The 21,419-nt window shown below is 45.6% G+C and overlaps 1 protein-coding gene across 1 annotated transcript in view; it reads right to left on the bottom strand.

Moving 5' to 3' along the window:
* XPO6 (exportin 6) overlaps positions 1-21,419 on the bottom strand; it is a 73,743-nt gene that overhangs the window by 611 nt on the left and 51,713 nt on the right. The window contains exons 13-22 of the mRNA XM_007452819.1: positions 20,593-20,685; positions 16,606-16,750; positions 14,802-14,948; positions 13,704-13,893; positions 8,010-8,165; positions 6,919-7,033; positions 6,572-6,743; positions 5,007-5,168; positions 2,540-2,638; positions 2,154-2,384 (exon numbers count right to left, since the gene is read on the bottom strand). Of these exons, the coding sequence (XP_007452881.1) occupies positions 2,154-2,384; positions 2,540-2,638; positions 5,007-5,168; positions 6,572-6,743; positions 6,919-7,033; positions 8,010-8,165; positions 13,704-13,893; positions 14,802-14,948; positions 16,606-16,750; positions 20,593-20,685 (1,510 nt within the window). The remainder of the gene's footprint in view (positions 1-2,153; positions 2,385-2,539; positions 2,639-5,006; positions 5,169-6,571; positions 6,744-6,918; positions 7,034-8,009; positions 8,166-13,703; positions 13,894-14,801; positions 14,949-16,605; positions 16,751-20,592; positions 20,686-21,419) is intronic.

Raw genomic sequence — 21,419 nt, 5'->3', positions numbered from 1 at the left:
ACGGCTCCCCTCCACCACGGCCGGCCGAGCCACATCTGCAGAACCCTTCTCCACCCAGGGCTCCAGGCAGGCCCTGCCAATCAAGAGTCACAGTGGCCCGCCCATATGTCTCATGACACCTAGCCTGCTAGGCCACAGAATACAGAGAAGGCCCCTCACAGCAGGAAGCCCAAATTCAACCATGGACCCACTACAGGACCACCCGAGGTCTTCCCCTTCATCTTTGGATTGGGATTTCTGAAGGCTGGATTGCAGGTCCACAGGCAAAGTAACATCAACAGTGCCTGTCCACACCCCCTAGGCCACCTGGCTAACCTCTCCTCCTCTTCAAACTTTAGCTCAAAGCCTGCCTCTTCCAAAAAGGCCACTCGGATACGTCCTATTTCCTGGCTCCAGTGGGCTAGGTCGGCACCTCTGCTCCAAGCTCTCTGAGGCCCTTGGCTCACCCTGCCTGTGGCCAGTGAGGGCAGGCTCTGGAGCCAGAAGCCCCAGCTCCAGATCCCGCTTCCTGGCTCCACCAATCCCAAGTTCTGTAACTGCCAACCAACTGCTGCCCTTTCTGAGCCTGGGTTCCTCTGTGAAGTGGGGTTAAACAACAGGACCTACACTTCAGAAGGCTGTTGGAAGGCTATAAAAATGCCGAGGCAAATACGGTGCTTGGCTCAGTGTGGTCCACAGAGGGCGCTGTTGCCCATCTTCCCAGCAGGACTCCTTAAAGGCAGGGAGGCACGAGCTCCTGGACACCTGGCACAGGGCTGGAGAAGAAGCCAGCTTCAAATACACAGTGGATGGATGAATGAATGAATGAATGAAGGCGCTGATTCCTTTACTTACTTCATCCTCAAGAAAACAAACCAAGGGATATTTTTAAAATCAGTGGCACCCAAATGCCAAATTCGAATGTCTTTAATGGAACATGGCAGTATATTTCTGCATTTTTAATAAGCACCCCAGGTGCTCTGATGCATACCTATCAATAGCTTTGAAAACCACTGCTTTAAATCAAGAAGTTGACTGAGAATGATATCATGAGAAACTGATCATTAAATATTAGGATTTGGCCTCCAGGATAAGGATGACAAAATACCCAACTGGCTCAAGCGAACTTAACGAAGCTCAGGAGAAAACAAGATCAACGCCAGGGAGAGAAAGTTTCCAAGACAAGGGAAAACGAGCTGAGTCTAAGAAAGAGCGACCCTGACACGTACCACAGACCAGACAAGCAAGGAAGACGAGGAGAGTTTGCTCCAGCAAGAGCAACACGCAAGCCTGGATGCTGAAGTGGAGCATGGATGGGCTGTTCTCGCACGGCGGTCGGGCCAACACCACCGAGAGGATGTGGGAGAAAGAGAAGGTGTCACTGCATCAAGTGTGAGTGGCTGAAAGACGAAAATTACTTATTCGATAGGGAAAGTTCCAGGAAGAACCTCTTGGCGGGCGAACAGCCAAGACATAGCAGCTGAAACTGGGAGGAGGAGGACAGGTGAGGGCCCAGCAACGAGGCCTCAGGGCAGGAGAGGCTGGGCCCCACGGGACCCGGGCACACTAGCAACAATGGCTTCACGTGCATCCACAGACCTCACCACCCCAGTTCCCACTCAAGGGGCTGCCCAGGCGGAAGAGCCCACCTGACCGTCTCTGGGTGGGCAGTGGGAGGCAAGAGCATGAGCACTGTGAGGCTCCTCCCAGGGCCTGGCAGCAGGTCAGCCCCACTGAGCCTGGCATCTGGAAGAGCCCAGGGCCCCACCGCTAACCCTTGGTGCTTGGGCTCCCAAGCATCAATCTTCGTGGCCTGTCTGCAAGTCCTGGCTATCCTGGCTCACAACCCAGAGGAAACAAGAGCTGGGACCCAGTCAGAGGTGGGCTCGACAGGGTGCAAAGAAGCTGAGACAAATCAGGCGGACGGCTGGGGCCAGAACCGGGCCCAGTAGCTGAGATGAAGAATATACGTGCTGCAGAGGCCACCACTGGGGGACAGCGTGTGCCCCTCAATCCAGCCACAGCACCGAGTCATCCAGGAGCCGCACAAGCTACAGTGGAGCCGCCGGGGGCACAAAGCACGCGCGAGGCAGCCTGCCCCCTCCTCTCAGAACAGGTGCCAGGCTTGAGAGCCCACGCCTGCCCTCCCTTTAGCCTGGCCTCTCTCTCCTCACCCGATCCATCTTGAAATTCCGCCCCAGCACATTTTTCTGGTTGGCATCCACACCATCACAGCTGGTCAGGAACTCTGGGAGGAAGGCCGCGAAAAAGCCATCGAAGTCCACAGAGGCCATGTTGTAAATGGCGATGCCAATCTCCTCCTGCAAGAGGTCGTGGGACTTGTGAACGAGGACCTGGAGCAGCACGTTCACAAACTGGAAGAGCATGGTGGTCCGGAAGATCTTCTGCAGACAGAAAGAGCAGGGTGAGCGAAGGCCGGGTGGGCTCCCTGCCTACTTCCTGTCGTGCTCCGCAGCCACTGACCTGAGGAGGGTGGCCTCAGCCTGGGCCCACGACACCTCTGATGAAGAAACCTTCATCTGAGAGCTGGGGCACTTACCTTGTGGTACAGCTTCTGCTTGGTGTTGAGAGTCTCCAAGTAAAAGAGATTTTGTTTAAATAGGTGGATGTCAGGCTGGAGAAAGGACTGTCCAAAAGCCTAGGAAATAAGACCACCATTTTATAAGCAGCCTTTCAACACCCTCAGATCCAGCCTTTCTAGGGCACCTCCCTACGCCCAAAGAACTGACACTTGGCGGCGGTTCCCCATGCTGATGCAAGGTGGGGGCACCTACTGCCTCATTCTCCTGGCCTGTCTGGTCAGATCTTTGGAACGCTCCTGTGTAGTCTGAGCTCCCAAGTCCTCCCCACTGGGCCTCACTTATTTGGTCTCATCTTGCACCTTTTGTAATAAACCTCCACACCTTCACAGGATCTGTCTTTGAAGGAAGCAGCTAACACCTCTAGGCAAGTACCTCAGCCATCTTAGCAGATACCAGAGGCTGCCCTGCCCGCCTCAAGCCAACCACTCACCCATAAACCACCCTCTCCTTGGCATCCCAGGTCTTATAAACCACAAATCTTTGAACACTCCTTCACACCTGGCTGCCTCTGCCTTGGGGTTAAGCAACAGCAAATTTTTAAACTGCTTTGCAGTTTCTGGGCTGTGGAAGTTTCCAGTTCACCCCCCACCCCAAACACAAAGAGCCCTCCCACAGAAAGTGACTGAGGAGGAGTGCGGGAGGCCAATGAAATGCAAACCCAGTGGTGGGCAGGGCACTCCCCAGAATGAGCCAGTGATGGCCTCGTCATTCTGTCCCTGGGCTCCTAAACTATGAGAAGGGGGTCTTATAACCCCTGCTGTAGTGATAAAATCTCCATGATGCCCAACTGTTTTATTCAGTTTTTAAAGTCAGGTTTATTGAAGTGTAACACAGAGTGAAATTCACCCTTTTGAGATTCACCATTGTGTAATTCTGACCAACACACAGTCATCTAACCACCACAACGATCAGAACAGAACATTTCCTTCTCCCAAAAAGTTCCCTCATGCCCGCTTTGTGGTCAGTCCTCTCCCCTTACCCTTAGGCAACCACTAGCTCACTCTCTATTCCCCTAGATTTGCCTTTTCCAGAACATGTGTCATATGATGGAATGCAATCAGCAGTATATAGCCCTTTGGCGCCAGACTCTTGCACCTGGTGGAATGTATTGGGAGGTCACTGTGTTGTGCGAATGAGAACAGGTTCCTTTTTACTTGCTGAGGAGCAGGTGCCACAGTCTGTTTATCAAGCCACTGGCTGATGGATATTTGAATTGTTTCCAGCTTTTGGCAATTATGAAAAAAGCTGCTATAACATCTGTGTACAGGTTGGGGGAATACATGTTTTCATTTATCTTAGGTAAAATATTTAGAGGTAGGATTGCTAGATCACATAGTAATTACATGTTTAACTTTATAAGAAACTGCCAAACTGTGAAGCTGTTTTCCAAAGTGGCTTTTACCAGCCCTGAGTGGAGGACCAGCCATCAGAAGAGTCTTGAAAGCAAGGACAGAGTTGAAGAGGGAGGTAGGAGGGGAAGGAGAGAAGGCACTTGAATACTCCAAATCCGGGCCCGTGATGGGGTGTCAGAGATGGAAGCGCATGAAAATAACTGCAAGGACCAGGGGTGCGACATCTGCTCTTCCACACAGGGAGAGCGCGTGAGCGTGTGTGTGTGCGCGCGCACGCTGGGAGGAAGCTGAATGGAAGAACGGTAGAGTCCGCTGGCTTCCCCGTGACGAAAAGCTAGCACTGAAAAACCAAAAAATAAAAATAACTCTCTACTTCAGCCAAGGCTTAGAATAAAAAAGTTGTACGACTGAGTGCAGAACAAGGAGTGCTCCTGAAAGCGGTCCCTGAGCAGCCGGCCACCCTGGCACGGGGAGGCTGCCCGTCTCCCACAGTGGTGTGTGCTCAGCCCCCAGAGCTCACTCTCTAGGGTTTAACAGTCGCACTTGATCAGAAAGGGAGACAATCACAGGGCAGTGCGTCTCCCAACACGGTACAAGCCAGAATGATCTCTCAAAAATGCAGATCAACTAACACACTGCTGCAGGTAAGGAGGGCCCCCGGTGGTCCTGACGTGGGCAGCCTCCCACACGTGGGGCAACTCTGCTATAAGGCAGAGGGAACTGAGACGTATCCAGCATCCTGGGTGCCAGGAACGCTGTGTACACTCTCATTTAACCCCACAACAAACCCACAAAATAGGCACTATTATCCCTACTTCACAGATGGAGACTGAGGCTCCAACAAGTTAACTAACTTCATAGGTACTAAGAGGCAGAGTTGAGCTTCAGACCCAAGACCACGAGGCTTCAAAGTGCCACTGTGTGTCGCCTGCTGCAGTGGCCACGTTAGAGGCAGTGGGACCATATGCCACAGAAGCAAAGCAAGGGGCAGTCTGGACACCCAGGTGGTGTCCAGAATGATGCCTGTCTGTTCCTGGATCACAAGGCAGCCTCACCAGCTCTGCCACATTACCTGCATGATGGCACTGAACTGAGGCTCATTCTCCATCTGCTCCTCAGCAATCCCCCTCTGGACACTGGCCAGGACGGTGGACTTGAAGAAGTACCTCCAGTTGTGATGGAGCGTCCGGAAAAGGAGCTCAAACAGCTCAGCCTTCACATCAGGGGAGGGGCGCTGTGGAGGCACACACACAGACCCTCAAACCTTCAGGGAGCCGCTCACAGCCTGGGCCCAGAGCAGCAAAGAGTCCTGAGAGATGCCTCCTAACAGCCAGCAGCGTGTTGGCTTTCCACCCTCTCTCTCGTCCTGTCAAGCCCCCTGTGGGCCAGCAGTTCAAACGAGGAGTTCTTCGGCAGAGACAGGGCCACAGTTGAGACACAGAATGCCTGGGTCGGTGCCAAGGGGCCCTTTTTCTGATGGAAGCACTCAGCTTTTTAAGCTAAGAAAACAAGGCTACTAAATGGAAAACAATTAGGAATATGGATTTCCTGCTGAGCGAGCAGCTGATCTGATCTGTCACATCTTTTTGGTGGTGCTGTTCCTTTGCCAGTATAAAAAAAAAGCTGTCCCAGCTAACCTGTTGGTCTTATGCAACCTCCGAGGATAAAGACAAATAAGAAGGCTTAAAAGAGGTTCTGCCCTCTATAGAAAAGGAGTTTAAAGAGCACTTAGAAACCACCGACAGCAGCATTAGACGTCCTCCAGGTGGAAGCAGCACCTCGGGGGAGGCACTGTGTGGCGCTAATTGCCCTCCCAGCCTGTCTCCTTTCTCACTGGCAAGAGGAGAGGGTGAGGGAGGCAGGCTCAGCAATAATTTTCACATTTATCCAAAAATCTCCAAGTCACTGAAGAGCATGACAGGTCACATTATTCCACAGGTCTCAGCAGAATTAAAAATTATAAGGCCCAGGTCTATTTAATTCATCTTTGATTAAAGTTAAATTAAGACCAGGGGCACCAACTTCCACGGCAGGAATCCTCAGATTAAACAGGTGTGTTTAATGATGCAAAGCAAATGGACTTACTTAAGCCTTAGTCTGGGCAGTTAGGAAGGTTAGCCCTTATTTACCTAACTATTACAGAAAACTTAAGTTAAATATATATTTATTCTGAATTTTGTCATACTGAGTGGCTGTTTTCTAAGAAGGACAAAGAGCTTTCTAATGATGAAAGCTTTGAATGGTTCTAAGAACTTGTTTTGTACCCTTGAGATCATGAAATTTCTTAATAGGAAAGTGTTATGAAGTGTTATTACTACAACATTTGTTATGTTTGCTGGACAAAACCATATATTCACCTAAAGTTCTAAATTGTTTGCCATGGGACACTGATCTTACTTACCAACCAACCTTGTGACAATTAACCTGTTATGCTTACACCAGATTAGCTCTAATTAACTCAACCAATATAAAAAAACCATATCAAGCTAATGGCATTCTTTCTCAGAAAAAAAATTATTTTATAAGAAAAATAAAACAACTAACAAATTAGCTTTAAAACACATTTTCCTCAATATTTCATTCCCTCCCCCATCTCAGGCAGGAGGCAGCACAGGGGACCACCCCAGCCCCTCATACCTCGGCGATGATGGGATACACCTGCTCCATGCACAGGGAGATGATGCTGGGGAGGAAGGGCTTGAACACCTGGCCAGGCTCCTGGACCACCACCTGCAGGATCTTCAGGAACTTCTCAACCACCCGGCAGCCAGTACTGCCTTCGTGGAGGATGCTCTCAGCCAACTGTTCTCTGCAGACAGAGAAAGCACACAGTAGCCAAGAAAATGTTTCTCTGGGGAGCAGTATGAAAACCAACACTTGTGGCAAGTGAAGGAAATGAGCAAAAAGTCCCACACTTTGTAGCCAGGTCGCACCACTTCTCATGTGGAGTCTGAAAACCTTGGACACAGCGGGTCTGTGGTTACCTGGTAAACATATTGAGGAAAGTCTGTATGATCTGCTCAGTGAAAGGCACGCCCATCTGTACTCTAAGGCCTCGAAACAGAGTGAGGAAGAAACTCAGCATCTCATCAGTCACATCTAAATAAAGGGACAAAGCAAATGATCAGAGGCACGTACACAGGGATAAACAGAAGCCCTTGGCTTGATGCACTTCCTTCTGCAATCTGCACTATCCTTTCTCTCTAAGGCTTCCTGCTGGAAGAAATTTCCCCAACACCATCACAGCCAATGACGGCAAGTGGGAAATTATTATGGATGTGCTGAGAAAACAGCTCTGGTACAGAGAACTCTGCCTGATGGCTCACGATAGGAAAAGAAGGTCATCTCAAAGCCGCCCTCACTGCCCAGCACCCAGCGCCATGCAGAATTCTCACTGCAGGTGGGTTATTCTGTACTCGCTGATGCAACTACTGAACTGGGTCAGCCCCTGAGGGCTTCAGCCACTTCTCTATGACTGATAATCTGCAGCTGGGTCCAGGGTCAAGCGGCTGAAAGTGGACAGTGAGGGTGTACTCAGATTGCATGGCCCTGGGCTATTAAATAGATTAACTGCAGAAAATACTGGTTACATTTAGTGTGGCTCCACTTCCAGATCTAAACAATCATCTCGTACAGTACGTTCTGGCTTGAACCGCACACACTCAGGGGCAATCGGTGAACATCTGCTGACTGAGAAGCCCTGGATATTTCTCTCACAAGACTGACAAGACCACTGTAAGTGGTCATGAGAGCCAGGCGAGTACATCCAGAGACCCAGAGAGAGCCTCTCTGAGTGAGTGACAGTGTGCGGAGGTGAAGCACCTCAGCAAAATCCACCTTGCCATGTAAGTAAATAAGTGGAACTATCAGAAAAGTTCTCTGTCCCGCTGCAATGCCCCTCTTACTCCCATCCATTCATGTTCCCAAGTGACTCAGCGACACACGACATCACCGCCCTCCGCCTTCACCATCTAGGCTGACCCCACCGACTGACTTGGCCTGCCCTGCAGAGCTAAGCAGTTACTCTGGTCCTTGTCAGCACCACCCAGCAGTGAGGCCTGCGGCCAGCTCCTACCTGACTGATGGATAAAAGCTGGAAAGAGGGCCAGGGAGACCTGAACGGATTCCTGCAGGGACTGGTAGCAGATCTGTCGGGACTTGGTGGATTCCCCAGAGATATTCTCCACGATATCTTCTAAGACACTAAGTGTCTGGTGGATAATCACTTTGGCTGCAAACCAAGATTAAGTTGCCTGTTATGACTTGTCTGAGGATAAAGCAGGGTAAGAGGGAACACAGGGAAGGGGAAGAAACCTGCAAAGTTATTCAGAGGACAAACACACAGAAGTCTCTCTTGACTGAGTTATCAATCTCTCTTTGTATCTCTCTTTCTACATCCTTTTCTTCCTTTTTTTGTTCCCTTTTTACTGTCAGGACTCCAGTTGCCTGCCAGCCAGCCTGCTCAGTTTTTTGCCTCTATTCTGCCTCTATCCACCTGAAACATGTCCACAGAGAAGATGAAATGTCCCTCAGGTTAGGTGTCTTGGACTTAATCAAGACTGTAAGATGGTGAATAGACCAGTGAGAATGGTAAGTGTCACAAGGTAATCACCACAGGCAAGAATGGACACATGCAGATCAAACACCCTCCTTGAACTCCAGACATGGCTCCAGCCCGGTAATCCACACAACCACCTGCCATGCACATCTACTGCTGCTGTGTAAGGAATCAACTGCCTGATCAATCCTTGGTCTATTGGGCCTGAGGGCCTGAAAAAAAATCTATATAATTATTGTTATTATGTTGCATTATATTATATTGTAATATATATTGTATTATATGTTACTGACAATAAATACTTCTAACAATCCCCTGATGTAAGAGCTCACTGATGACTCCATACAGCACACAGGGGAAACAGAGGCAGTGGCTAGCAAACAGGCAGGATCTCAGAGGACAGAGCAAGGGCCTGGGTCAGAGGGGCCTGGATGTGAATTGAATGTGGTCAACACAGCTACACATGGGGGTAGGATCCTCATCGGTACACCAGATTTGGCCAATAGCCCCCACCTTTGCAGGGTTGCTGTGAGGATTAGAGACAAGGTTCAGAATGATTCTCGCAAAGCACCTGACATCAGGAGATCCAGCAGAGGGAAGTTGTCACCATTCCCCAGCACCTGTAGGGCTTCTCTTCCCACCGGCTGCCTCAAGTAGCCCCACAGGGCTCAGCCTGAGCTTGACAGACTCGACCCTGGCGGAGCTCCAGAGGAGGAACTGGAGCTGGGCTGAGAGCCCAGCCTCCACCTGCTAGGGCTCTCCAGGTGGTGCTGACCCCCAGAGCCCACCAGCCTCTGTGAGGGCTGCAGCAGCTTCCAGGGAAGGGGACAGCAGAAAGAATCCAGGCTTTAGAGGTGTGTGGGACTGGGTTTGACTCCTGACTCTGCTTATTCTGAATCTCGGTTTCTTCATCTGAAAATGTGGAGAGATGACACCACCTCACTCATAGGACTGGGCATGAAAGAAGACAATGGCTCACAACAGGCCTGGTCCACTCAAGGCTAGTTACAGGGATGCTAGACACTGAGCTCCTGAAGAAGCCATTCACTCACAACACTACCAGCACACGGATGCTCACTGAGCCAGAAAACTGTACCTGGCAGACGCTTCCCCAAGAACACACAAGGCACAGGGAAGGCAAACAGAGTCAAGAGACCAAAATCTGACCTCTGATGTGAGCGTATTTAAACAAGAACCAAGATTTATTCACAAAAATGTGCAAGTGGAAAACTAAAAGCACAATTAAATACGCAATAATAGGAAAATGGATTAAATATGCAAAAATAGGAAATATGTAAATTGGTACTTCCACAGGATAGGATGTTATAAAACCATTAAAAACACTGCTTTCAAGAAGAAAGGCTAATTAATAATAATAATAAAAAAGGTGGGGGGGGGGCTGCCCTGGTGGTGCAGTAGATAAGAATCCACCGGCCAATGCAGGGGACAGGGGTTCGATCCCCGGTCCAGGAACATCCCACATGCCACGGAGCAACTAAGCCCGTGCTCCACAACTACTGAGCCTGCGCACTACAGCCCGCGAGCCACAACCACTGAGCCCGCGAGCCACAACTACTAAAGCCCGTGCACCTAGAGCCCGTGTTCCACAAGAGAAGCCACTGCAATGAGACCTGCGCACCACAATGAAGAGTAGCCTCCGCTCGCCACAACTAAAGAAAGCCCGCGCTCAGCAACCAAGACCCAACACAGCCAAAAACAAATAAACAAACAAACTAATTAATTAATTTAAGAAAAGAAGAAGAAGAAGAAAGGGGCAATGTGGTGAAGAGCAACGGATCTGGAGCCAGTCAGACCTAAATCACACTCCTGACGCCACCACTTTCCCTGTGATCCAGAGCAACATACACCTGCCAGGCCTGGGGTGGGGGATAGGGGGTACGGGATAACTTTATTGTGGAGAGACTGGCAGACACTCCCTGAAGCTGGTGATCACACTGAGCATCGCCAATAATGGGATAAACAGAAGCGATGCAGTGGAAGTACACGTCACTACCTGGGTGGTATTCCTGCCAAAAACTGCTGGAAACAACCAGACAGAATAAGATTATGGGACTTTCTACAAGAAAACAGGTCCGGACGCTTTAAAAATGTCAATGTCATGACAAACAAAAACTAGGAATATTTTTCTTTATTAAGAAACTAAAGAGATGTGACAATCAAATGTAACTCATGATCCTTGAAGGTATCCTTTTTTAAAAAGCAGAAAAGGACAGTTTGATAACAACTAGGGAAAATTTAAATGTGGTCTATATTATTAAACAACATTATTGTAACAATGTTCCACAGCTTGGTTGGCTGTGTTAATGGTGCTCTGGTTATATAAGAGAATATCTTGTTCGCAAAGATAAAGGTTAAGTACTCAGGGATAAAGTGTTGATGTCACCAACTTCCTTTAAATGGCTCAGTTAAAAAGAAAAAGTGTGTGTGAGGTTGGGGAGAACACAAATTTGGCAAAATATTAACAACTGGTGAATCCTGGTGAAAGACATCAGTTTCTCATTTACTTAATCTTTTTTTTGAATTTTTTTAATTGAAATATAGTTGATTTACAATGTTGTTTTAGTTGGAATGGGGGTTTAATTCTGTTTTACTACCATGTATTTTCTTGTCTGCTTTGGGTCTTCATTGCTGTACGTGGGCTTTTTCTCTAGTTGCGGCAAGCGGGAGCTACTCTTTGTTACAATGCGTGAGCTTCTCATTGTGGTGGCTTCTCTTGTTGAGGAGCATGGGCTCTTGGCGCGTGGGCTTCACTAGTTGCAGCACGCAAGCTCAGTAGTTGTGGCTCGCGGGGTCTAGAGCACAGGCTCAGTAGTTGTGGCGCACGGGCTTAGTTGCTCTGCAGCATGTGGGATCTTCCTGGACCAGGGCTCGAACCCCTGTCCCCTGCGTTGGCAGGAGGATTCTTAACCACTACGCCACCAAGGAAGTCCCTCGTTTACTTAATCTTGTAACTGTTCTGCAGGTTTGGAAATTTTTCAAAGTATAAAGTTAGGATAGGAAAAACTTTCCAGCCTTCATTTCACCACTTGTAGAATGAGAATAAGACATAGCTCAAAGGGCTATAGGGAAAGCTAGATTAAATAACGTATATAAAGTTCCCAGCCCAGTGCCTGGGACAGAGTACACACTCAACAAATGTTAACTATGTTTTTCATTACGTTTACTGTGGAAATCATTATGCTATTCAGCAAATATTTCCTCACATGGTGGCAATCACACTTCCCACTTCCTCTGAAGTTAAGCCCTGGCCCTATAACCATTCACTGTCCAACGAAATGGGAGTGGAAATGACAAGCATCACCTCTAGGCAAGAGCTTTAAGAACCACTGCACAATTCCCCATGTTCCTTTCCCAACATAAGCAAAGACTACAACCGGGCGATCATCAGCCTGGGTCCCCGAGTGACTAGAACAAGAACAACCTCCCCAAACCCCTGACGCAAGCTGGACACATAGTAAGAGCAAGAAAATAGATGTTTTCCCTGCATTTAAGCCCCTAAGCTTTGGGGGTTGTTTGGTACCACAGAGCATAACCTATCTTATGCTACCTGATATAAGTACATGCAAGATAAAGTGAGAAAAGACCATTAAGCTTTATAAAACATGATTCCACAATAGCTGTATGGAACCGCTAGGCAGGTTACTTGATCTTCACATACCTTAGTTTCCTCATGGATAAAATCAGGATAATTAACAGTACCTAACTCATAAAGCTGATACTAGAATTAGATGAATTACTCAATGTAAAACACTTAGAATGAGGATCAGACAAATACCAGACTTTGAAGGCTGATGTTGGCACAGCCAGAGATTTGATGAGGATATAAGATCGCCAAGGCAAGAGCCTGGCACACAGGATGCCCTCACTAAGCCAGCCATTCTTATGCAGCTATACAACTATAAAATATTCTTACAAATAGAAAAGGGAAGACAATGAGGAATTAAACCTTAGCTAGACCAGGAGTCAGGACAGGTCTGCAGGGGGAGCTATCATGCCCCACCACATATTATTGTCAGTTACTACAAATAGGAAGGTGTTGCCTACTTATCCCGCAGGCAGAAGAAAATTATTCTCCCACCTGAAGACAGTCCAGCCAATCACAGGCTGTAGCAGCCTAACCAGTGAGAAGTCTTTATACTTTGGACTCCCAGGTTCCTCCAATGGACTCTGGTTATTACAGCCCCTAGCAACTCCCCCTTTTACCCTATGAAAGCAAGTTCCCCTTCCTAGTTCTTTGGATTTGCCTATGGTCTGCCACAGTCCTCATATCCTGAGAACTGCAATTCCTCTGGCTATTCCTGAATAAACTCACTTTTGCTGGTAAAATAATTGGCTATTACGGTATATTATTATTAAGGTTGACAACAATAAGACGGTTAAAAAGGTTACTTTCTAAAATTCTAAAAATGGTGAGATTTAAGAGTTTCTTTTTCCATCTGTATACCATTCTAGTATTTTTGTACAATTAGCATATGTTAATATTTCTAATTATAAAAGTAATGCTTTTTTTAAAGAATGTTGAGTACATATGACTAACATTTCACAAAGCATTTTTGTTGACATCAGCAATGTTCTATTATTTTCTTTCTGTGAAAATAGACTATTTTCAAAATATTTCTTTAATATTTGTTATTTCAGGAAGATTTTTCAGAGAAAGCTGATGCCTTCTACTTGAACTACTGAGTTCTCTTATTCTTTTTTTCCCTCCTCCTTTAATATAAACAATCAAACTTGAAGATACCAAGCTCTTTCAAAGCCTCTTAAATATATTTGGAGAAAGGTTAGAAACGGTTTCAAAAGATAGTTTCGTGTTTCCCAGTGTGTAGACGTGAACTGCTTTGATTGTTTATACAAGTATCTGAAATGGATCAAGAATCACTGTAGGATGTTTACCCACGGAAGGCATCATCAAATAATGCCTTTAAATGGACGTTTTCCTTATTTTGGACATTTTAAATAAGAGACGGGGGCAACCTGCATTCAGCAAATAGGTTCATCTGATGTGTTCACTGAATTCCACAGGTGAGCAGGATTCTAACCCCGAGTCCGACTCTGCTGCTTAGCAGCTGCGTGACTGTGGACAGATGAATTCACCCATGAGCCCCAGATGCAAATCCCATCTGCCACAAAGGAAGAATGATGCCTGCTCTACCTATCTCCCCAGGCTGTCCCTGCCTAGGGGCCACTTACTGTCATCCAGGGGCATCTTCCTCTGCGGGGCGACAGCATTGGGCTTCAGGTTGTGATAATCCCGGGAGAGTGCAGAGATGAGGCTGGCATGGTTGATGGAGCGCACAGGCCACTGCTGCTCATTCTCTGGGAGGTTTGGCCATGGAAGCAGCAGGATATTAGAAAGGGCTCGGCACACCAACACCTGAGCCTGGAAGAGACCCCAAGGCGTCCATCAGAAGTTTATTACGAGCAACGTGGGCAGCAGAGGGGCTGTGCCTGACACAACCTTCAGTACCTACCGCACACAGTGAGCTCAGGCCTCAGGCTCCTTTCTTAAAACCTGGGCCTGGGACTTTGGTCCAACTCAGATAATCCACGGAGAAAAGAGAAACTGAGGCAAAAACACCAAATCTGGGTCTAGCACATCTCAGGGCCAGCCTCAACAATCACTCTTAGTGCTGACACTTCCCCTCTAAGTCAGTACTTGAAGCACTGCAGAGGGAGAAATCATAGACACTGAATCCAACCTGTCCCTCAGCTGCCGGCTTCTGACACCCTCCGAGAAGCTACTCAGAACAGTGCTGCTAAGAGTCTCTTACAGTCAATGTGCCCTTGGCGTCAAGTCAGAAGCAATACATTCACATCCCAGGTGCTTTTAAGTAACTGCTTTGACTCCCCTATGACCCCATCCCCGTTTTGTTGTTTTTAAACTTCTAGCCTGAGCCTCCCGAAGGATTTTAGGAGAATATACTTGTCTGGAGTGTCTCAACCCTAAGAAAACAAACATTTAACAACAAAAGCAGACTGTTTTAAACCAGAAAGAATGCAAAGAGGACTCTCCCAACACCAGCCAAATTGCCAGCTCTCAAAGCAGCACAATCTCCATGCCTCTTGGGAGGAACATTTTATGTGTTGAATCAGCACACTGACTGTGTTAGGAAGGTCATGACAGAGAGCACTGAGGCTGCACCGGTGCCATGCATATAAGAAATCCATCTATGTTGGCACAGCCTGTAAGCTCTAAGCGCAAAAAGAAAGGCTAGACTCTTCTTCCTCAGCTTCCCTGAGCCTGAGCCACATGGCTCTGGGGACCCCAGGGTAGCCCTGAGGCCTCACCTTATCAACCAGCCGCTGGGCAGAGGCATCGGTGATTCTGTTGAATACTTTCTGTACTGCGGGGATGCTGATCAGAAAGACGGGTCGCACAGTGGTGGCCAGTGAGACCAGTAAATGGCATGCAGATAGCAGCAATTTGTCTTGGACCTGGAGAGGGAAGAGGACAGATATGTGAGCTCACGACATCTCCTGTGAGACTGGTCATTAGAAGAACTTGGTGAGGCAGCCACAAGCTAAATATGGTTCTTGGATGCGAAAGTATACCACCCAGGCTCTGGCTCAAAGAACTTTTCCTACAATGATGCCCAGCAACAAGGCATCGTCTTCCTTGCCACATCCATAGCTCCTGCCCTCAAGCCAGGACCACCCCCCACGCCCCCCCACCCAGTTCCTCCCATTCTCAGTCACCGGCATCTTTGAGCTCAGTCATTTCTCAGCTCAAGAATCTACAGTGGCTCCCGTCAGCTCTTAAATCACATGGCAAACTCCTTGGCATATCATTCAAACAGCTGGGGATTGTTCATCTCGTTCTTCTTGCTCCAATCAAGCCAAGATCGCTCCACGCGCCCCCTACCCTTTCTGCACTCCATCAGTCGTACCAGACTCGCCTACTTCCTTCACCTCAACATGCCAATCAAAACTTTGGTTCACGTACCATTCTATCCCTTTCAAATTAGCAAAAGAGAAGACTCTTTGAAAACAGGATCTAATGCTAGTAAGACTGTGGTGAAAACAACACACCAAAGAGTCAGTGGCATGTAGAATAATTTAGGAAAAAAAATTACATAACTTCCTAGAACCACAAAATATCCCTAACTTTTAACCCTATAATCCCACTTATTCTAAGAAAACTACCTAAAAGGACAAAGCTACATTCATGAGTACACACATTTCAGAGTTATTCATTACAGAGTGACTTTTTATCAAGCGGAGGCAACGTAAAATACCAACAATGGGTAGGTAAGTTTTGAAACAACCCCTCACAGGATATGATAACTCATTTGCAATTATAAACACAACAAAAATTTACAGAAAACAATACATTGTTCTGTTAATAGTGGTACAGGATACCATGTATGATTAAAACTACCCCACCCCCCAAAAAAAAGAAAGAAAAGAAAAAAAGTATATGCTTTAGAAATATAAATTGGTGGTCTTCTTGGAGGACGACTTAGAATCTATCAAATTTTACATGGATATAACCTTTGACCCAGCAATTACACTTCTAGGAATCTACCCTACAAGGATGTACACACAAGGATCTAATTTCCATCAACAGAAAAATCATTATACACCCCCACTGCAGAAGAGCATTGGTCAATTTGAAAAACTGAACTTGCTCGACACGTGTAAAGGTCTCCGAGGCATACTGTTAAGCAAAAGAAGATATCTGAAGATATCTCTCCAACTATCTGCAAACTTTTACATATGCAGTATGTGAAAACAGGAAAAAGTCTGAAAGATATACAACAAACTGTTGACAGTGCTTCCTTTGGAAAGGAAAATGTTTTGAAGGTAGGGATTAAAGAGTACCTTAAGTTTTTAGTCTGTGTATTTGAACAATATTTTACTTTTTGACAATGAGCATGTATTCATGTGGGACTTAGAGAACTTAAAAAATAGTTATATTTGAATTTATATGGACTACAACTAAAAAGGAACATGAAATGACACACAGTACTATCACAGCGGTAAGAACTGGGTCTAATGCTATGTGGTATTTTAATGTTACAATAAACGGGTATATGAACAGAAGGACAGACATGGGGTTAGAGAAAAGGTGCAGCCTTTGCTGTTTCAAGACCTTGGTGCTGATCAGGGGTGTGACTGCATCCATGGTGGTGGAAATGAGCGTAACAAACTGCTGCGTATTCTGCCGATGAGCCTCACTGCAGTACTGTGCTAGCCAGTGAGAGTAAGCCTGCAGAGCAGCCAGCGACTGAGCGTGCCTGCGAAAGGAGAGAAGACGCGATTTTAAAGGTTATGGTCAAAATACATTATCACTAAACTTTTTCCCACAGAATTTCATCCAGGGCTTCCCTGCTGGCGCAGTGGTTTAGAGTCTGCCTGCCGATGCAGGGGACGCGGGTTCGTGCCCCGGTCCGGGAAGATCCCACATGCCGCGGAGCGGCTGAGCCCGTGAGCCATGGCCGCTGAGCCTGCGCGTCCAGAGACTGTGCTCCGCAACGGGAGAGGCCACAACAGTGAGAGGCCCGCGTACCGCAAAGAAAAAAAAAAAAAGAATTTCATCCAGCACATTTACTATTCTAGGACACGCGTGAAAGTGTGGAAACCATTTACTTGCTCACGTAGTACCTAAAAGTTAAAACCCATCGTCTAAATATTGCCACCATTGCATGGAACACAGAAGGCAGTTAGTAAATGTCTATCAGATCTCATTCAATCTTTCTGTGACACATGTGAGCTCAGCCGAGAGAATGGTAAATAATAAAAACAGAATCAAAGAACCTAAGTGATAATGTGTTGACTTGGGAACTAGTAAAAATTTTATATCCACAGCTACAAATCAGGATGTAGAAAACTACCAGGAATTATAGCTTTATAAATAAGCTTTGATATGAGTCTCTCAAGTTTAAGCTTCCATCATACCATACATGGTGTTTGGCTAGAGGCTTAAAGTAGCAAAGACTATGTTTGGTTTCTGCCAATTTTGTACTGCACCACACACACAACAAAATGTACATCATAAAAGCTCACAATTCATCAGATAATAATCAATCTTTTTACAAGTGAGGCAGTTGTCTCAGAGCTTACAAAACACCAGACCTTCTAATAAACCTAAATGGGTTATTTCTCCCTTTTCTGAAAAAATTAGTAAGTAATCTTGGGGTGATACTTTAAGACTCTAAATAAATATACCATTCCCCAACAAACACCCATTGAGGAACCCTGCCTAAATCATTCTTACACTGGTGGTTGCAAACTAGTGGTTTTTCGAATTCTTTCTTTTTCTGTTCATCAGCTGTATTCTGTAAAAAACAGCTTTCCCTCCCTGATCTTTTTCTTTCTTTTAAATCATATGGATGCTTTATATTCAATATGTTATAACTCATTATCATCCTCATTCTTTGTTGATGATCACACTGTCAAGTCTGACCAGGAAAAACCCTTTCATGCTAGCCCCTATGTCCTTTTCATATGTTCCTAACCTTCCTTACTGACTCAACAAGATTCTCCAGGGTCAACCTGCCCCAGACTTGGAGCATTTCTCCAAGGAACTCTGGTTCCTTTTGATGGAGAATGTATTTTAGAAACCAAGAGCTTGAGTACTAGAGGTAGCATTGCTACTGGAGTGTCACTGCTTCTAGGACCTTTCGATGTAGCTAGGTTACAGGCAGACACTATTTAAAAACCAAACTCGATATCAACAATCCCAGGGCAAACTGACGTCAAGTGCCTCTAGATATGATGCAAGAAGGACATGTCATCTCCTATGCAATATTCTTGCTAAAATGTTTAACCTCAATCAAATACAGAGAAAAACAACTAGACAAATCCAGATTAAGATTTTCTTAAAAAACAAAACAAAACAAAACATTAAGATCTGGATCTCCAGAAAGTCAGTCTCTCTCTCCACCCCACCCCTCCCAAACATGCACAATTTGGGGAACTGGTATAGGCTACAGGAGACACACATAATGTGTGATTCATTAGTTAGAACTCAGATCCAAAAAATGTATGTCTATAAATATATATGTAAAAAGGACATTCTTGGGACAATTAGGGAAATTTGCATACGGAATATATATACATATACACTTAAAAATAGGAAACATACTTACATACTTACTGACATTATTGTATCTATGAAAGTTTTTGAGTGTTGACAATGGTATTATGGTTACATAGGAGAATGTTCCTAGGGGATACATGCTGAAGGATATACATGTGAAGTGATGTGTTGTTTGCAATTTATTTTCAAACAGTTCACACACAAAAAACGTATGTGTGTGCACTTGTGTATAGAGACAGAAGCACAAGAAAAAAAAAACAGCAGGGCTTCCCTGATGGCGCAGTGGTTAAGAATCCGCCTGCCAATGCAGGGGACACGGGTTCGAACCCTGGTCCGGGAAGATCCCACATGCTGCAGAACAACTAAGCCCGTGCACCACAGCTACTGAGCCTGTGCTCTAGAACCTGCGAGCCACAACTACTGAGCCCACATGCCACAGCTACTGAGCCGATGCACCTAGAGATTGTGCTCCACAACAAGAGAAGCCACCACAATGAGAAGCCTGGCAGTGCAACGAAGAGTAGCTCGCCACAACTAGAGAAAGCCTGCATGCAGCAATGAAGACCCAATGCAGCCAAAAATAAATAAATAAATAAAATAAATTAAAAAAAAAAAAACAGCAAATGTGGCAAAATATTTATCATTGATGAATCTAGCTTGAGAGTATAGTATATGGGTGTTCATTCTATTTTCCCCTTTTCTATAGATTTGAACTTTTTCAAAATAAGTTAGGTAAGAGAAGGTACTAAGTACTTTAAAGTAAGGAAATATAAATATTGGGAATTTGATATTCATAGTGACAAAGCAGTTATTTTGTATTTTATCTTTAGAATCCATTGATCAAAAAGTAAGTACCAAAAGTAAGGAGGAAGACATCAAAGTGCGTCTTGGGGTGGGGTGGGGGGGCGGGTTCCTAAGAATTTCAATCAATCTATCAAACTTACAGAGCTCCTTAAGGCTGAAGGGAGGAGCTCTAAAACTTCCTGAAATTGTGTTCAAGGAGTTGTGTTTATGAGCAAATTAGCATTTTTCTTGGGAGAAGCTTTCTCTAAATTCTCAAAAAGGAAAGCAATATTTAAAAAAATATATTTTTTTAAACAACCACAGTAAATAAGACTGTATTATTTATCTAATTTGAAGCTCAAGAATGCTCTAGAACAGGGGTCAGAGACTTTTTCTGCAAAAACCAGAGTATAAATATTTCAGGTTTTATAGGCCATCCACTCTTGTTCAGAACTATTCAACTCTGCCACTGAAAGCAGCTCATAGATAATACGTAAATGAACGGGAATGGCTGTGTTCCAATTAACTATTTACATAAGCTGGCAGTGGGCTGGATTTGGCACAGGCCATAGCTTGCCAACTCCTGCTCTAGTCTAGAGCAAGCCTTCTGGGCAGTGTAATCTCTGGGATATGGCCCGATCTCCAGTTCCCATTCCTCTATCCCTTCCATATGTCACTTTCCTAATGGCTTTTCACTGTCTGTAAAGTTTCTCAAAGTGTGGTCCCTGAATGCCCCGCTTTCAAAATCACTTGAGGTTCTTGTTTAGTATGTAAATACCCGAGGCTTATGCCATCCTGCTACAATCAGAATCTCTGAGGGAATATGTTTCCCAAGCCATTCTCCTGTACCCTGCAGTTTCAGTCACTGGTCTACAGGGTAAGAGTCATGGCATTCAAGGTGAAACACTTAGCCCTAACATGCCTATCCAGCCCCATGTCCCACCACACCAACTGCTCACCACGTCCCTAACTGTGTGACTCTGGAACACTTCTGTGGCTTGGCATGTGCTGTTCTTTCCTCCTGAAATGCCTACTCCACATACCTTCTGCTGCCAGCTCTCATCTGCCCGATGAATTCCATTCACTCCAACCACCCCGGCCCCGAGATATCATCAATCTTTATCTTTCTAGGTTTGGAGGTGGGAGTTTTTCACCTTTTCATGGCAGCCACTACAGTCCCTTTTTATCTGTAAATCAATTGGGGCCAGACAACAAAGTCTTTCTGAGAATACACGAACATCTAACTATACTTACACATCAATGAGATCAGGCTTCAATACTGATGGCACGGCAGTCTCAATGTTGTACAATTTTATCTGAGATCCATACAAAGTGACTTTGACCAGCCTGTTGGCAAAGAAGAATATAAGAAAAAACATTCAGCTTATGGACCAGAATAGACAAAATGGACTAGGTACCAGGTCTCGAGGACAGACTTTTTTTCAATCAAAAAGAATCCAGACCAGGTCTTCAACTTTATCCCAAAGACATAATCTGAGATGTGCATAAAGATTTATATACTAAGATACCAACTAAAGCGTTACTTACATTGAAAACAATATAAATATCCAACACAGAGAACATAATGTAACAATATATACAATAAAAATGATTAGGATGGAAATTTTTATGTTATGTGTATTTTACCACAATAACAAAAATTAGAAAAAAAGTGAATGTTTCAGGCGGATAGGTATATGATAAAGAAAATACAGCAAAATATTCACTGTAGAATCTATGGGTATTTCCTACACAATTTTTTAACTTTCTGAAGAGTTGAAATGGGGTGGGGGGGAGGGAGGCCACAAAAGTTTCTAAAATAGATTAAGGTATTTTTAACTTCAAGCACAATTCTTTGAGAAGCAAGTTACTGAGCCCACTGGTTGCCCAAGGGCTCACTATATATCAGTACAAACAAACATTAAATACAATAACTAACAGCCAGCTCTAGTGGGAAATGGGAAATGCATCTTTCACTAGAGACAGACATTCCTTTCTGAGTAAACATAGACAAACAAACCAAAAAAACTAGAGATCTGGCTAGGTTCTCTCTGTGCTTACTCTGTAAGGAAACCTGGGAG

This window comes from Lipotes vexillifer, unplaced genomic scaffold, assembly GCF_000442215.2.
Source record: "Lipotes vexillifer unplaced genomic scaffold, Lipotes_vexillifer_v1.1 scaffold426, whole genome shotgun sequence".
NCBI classification, from domain to species: Eukaryota; Metazoa; Chordata; class Mammalia; order Artiodactyla; family Lipotidae; genus Lipotes; species Lipotes vexillifer.
This window is presented reverse-complemented; position numbering and strand designations above follow the sequence as displayed.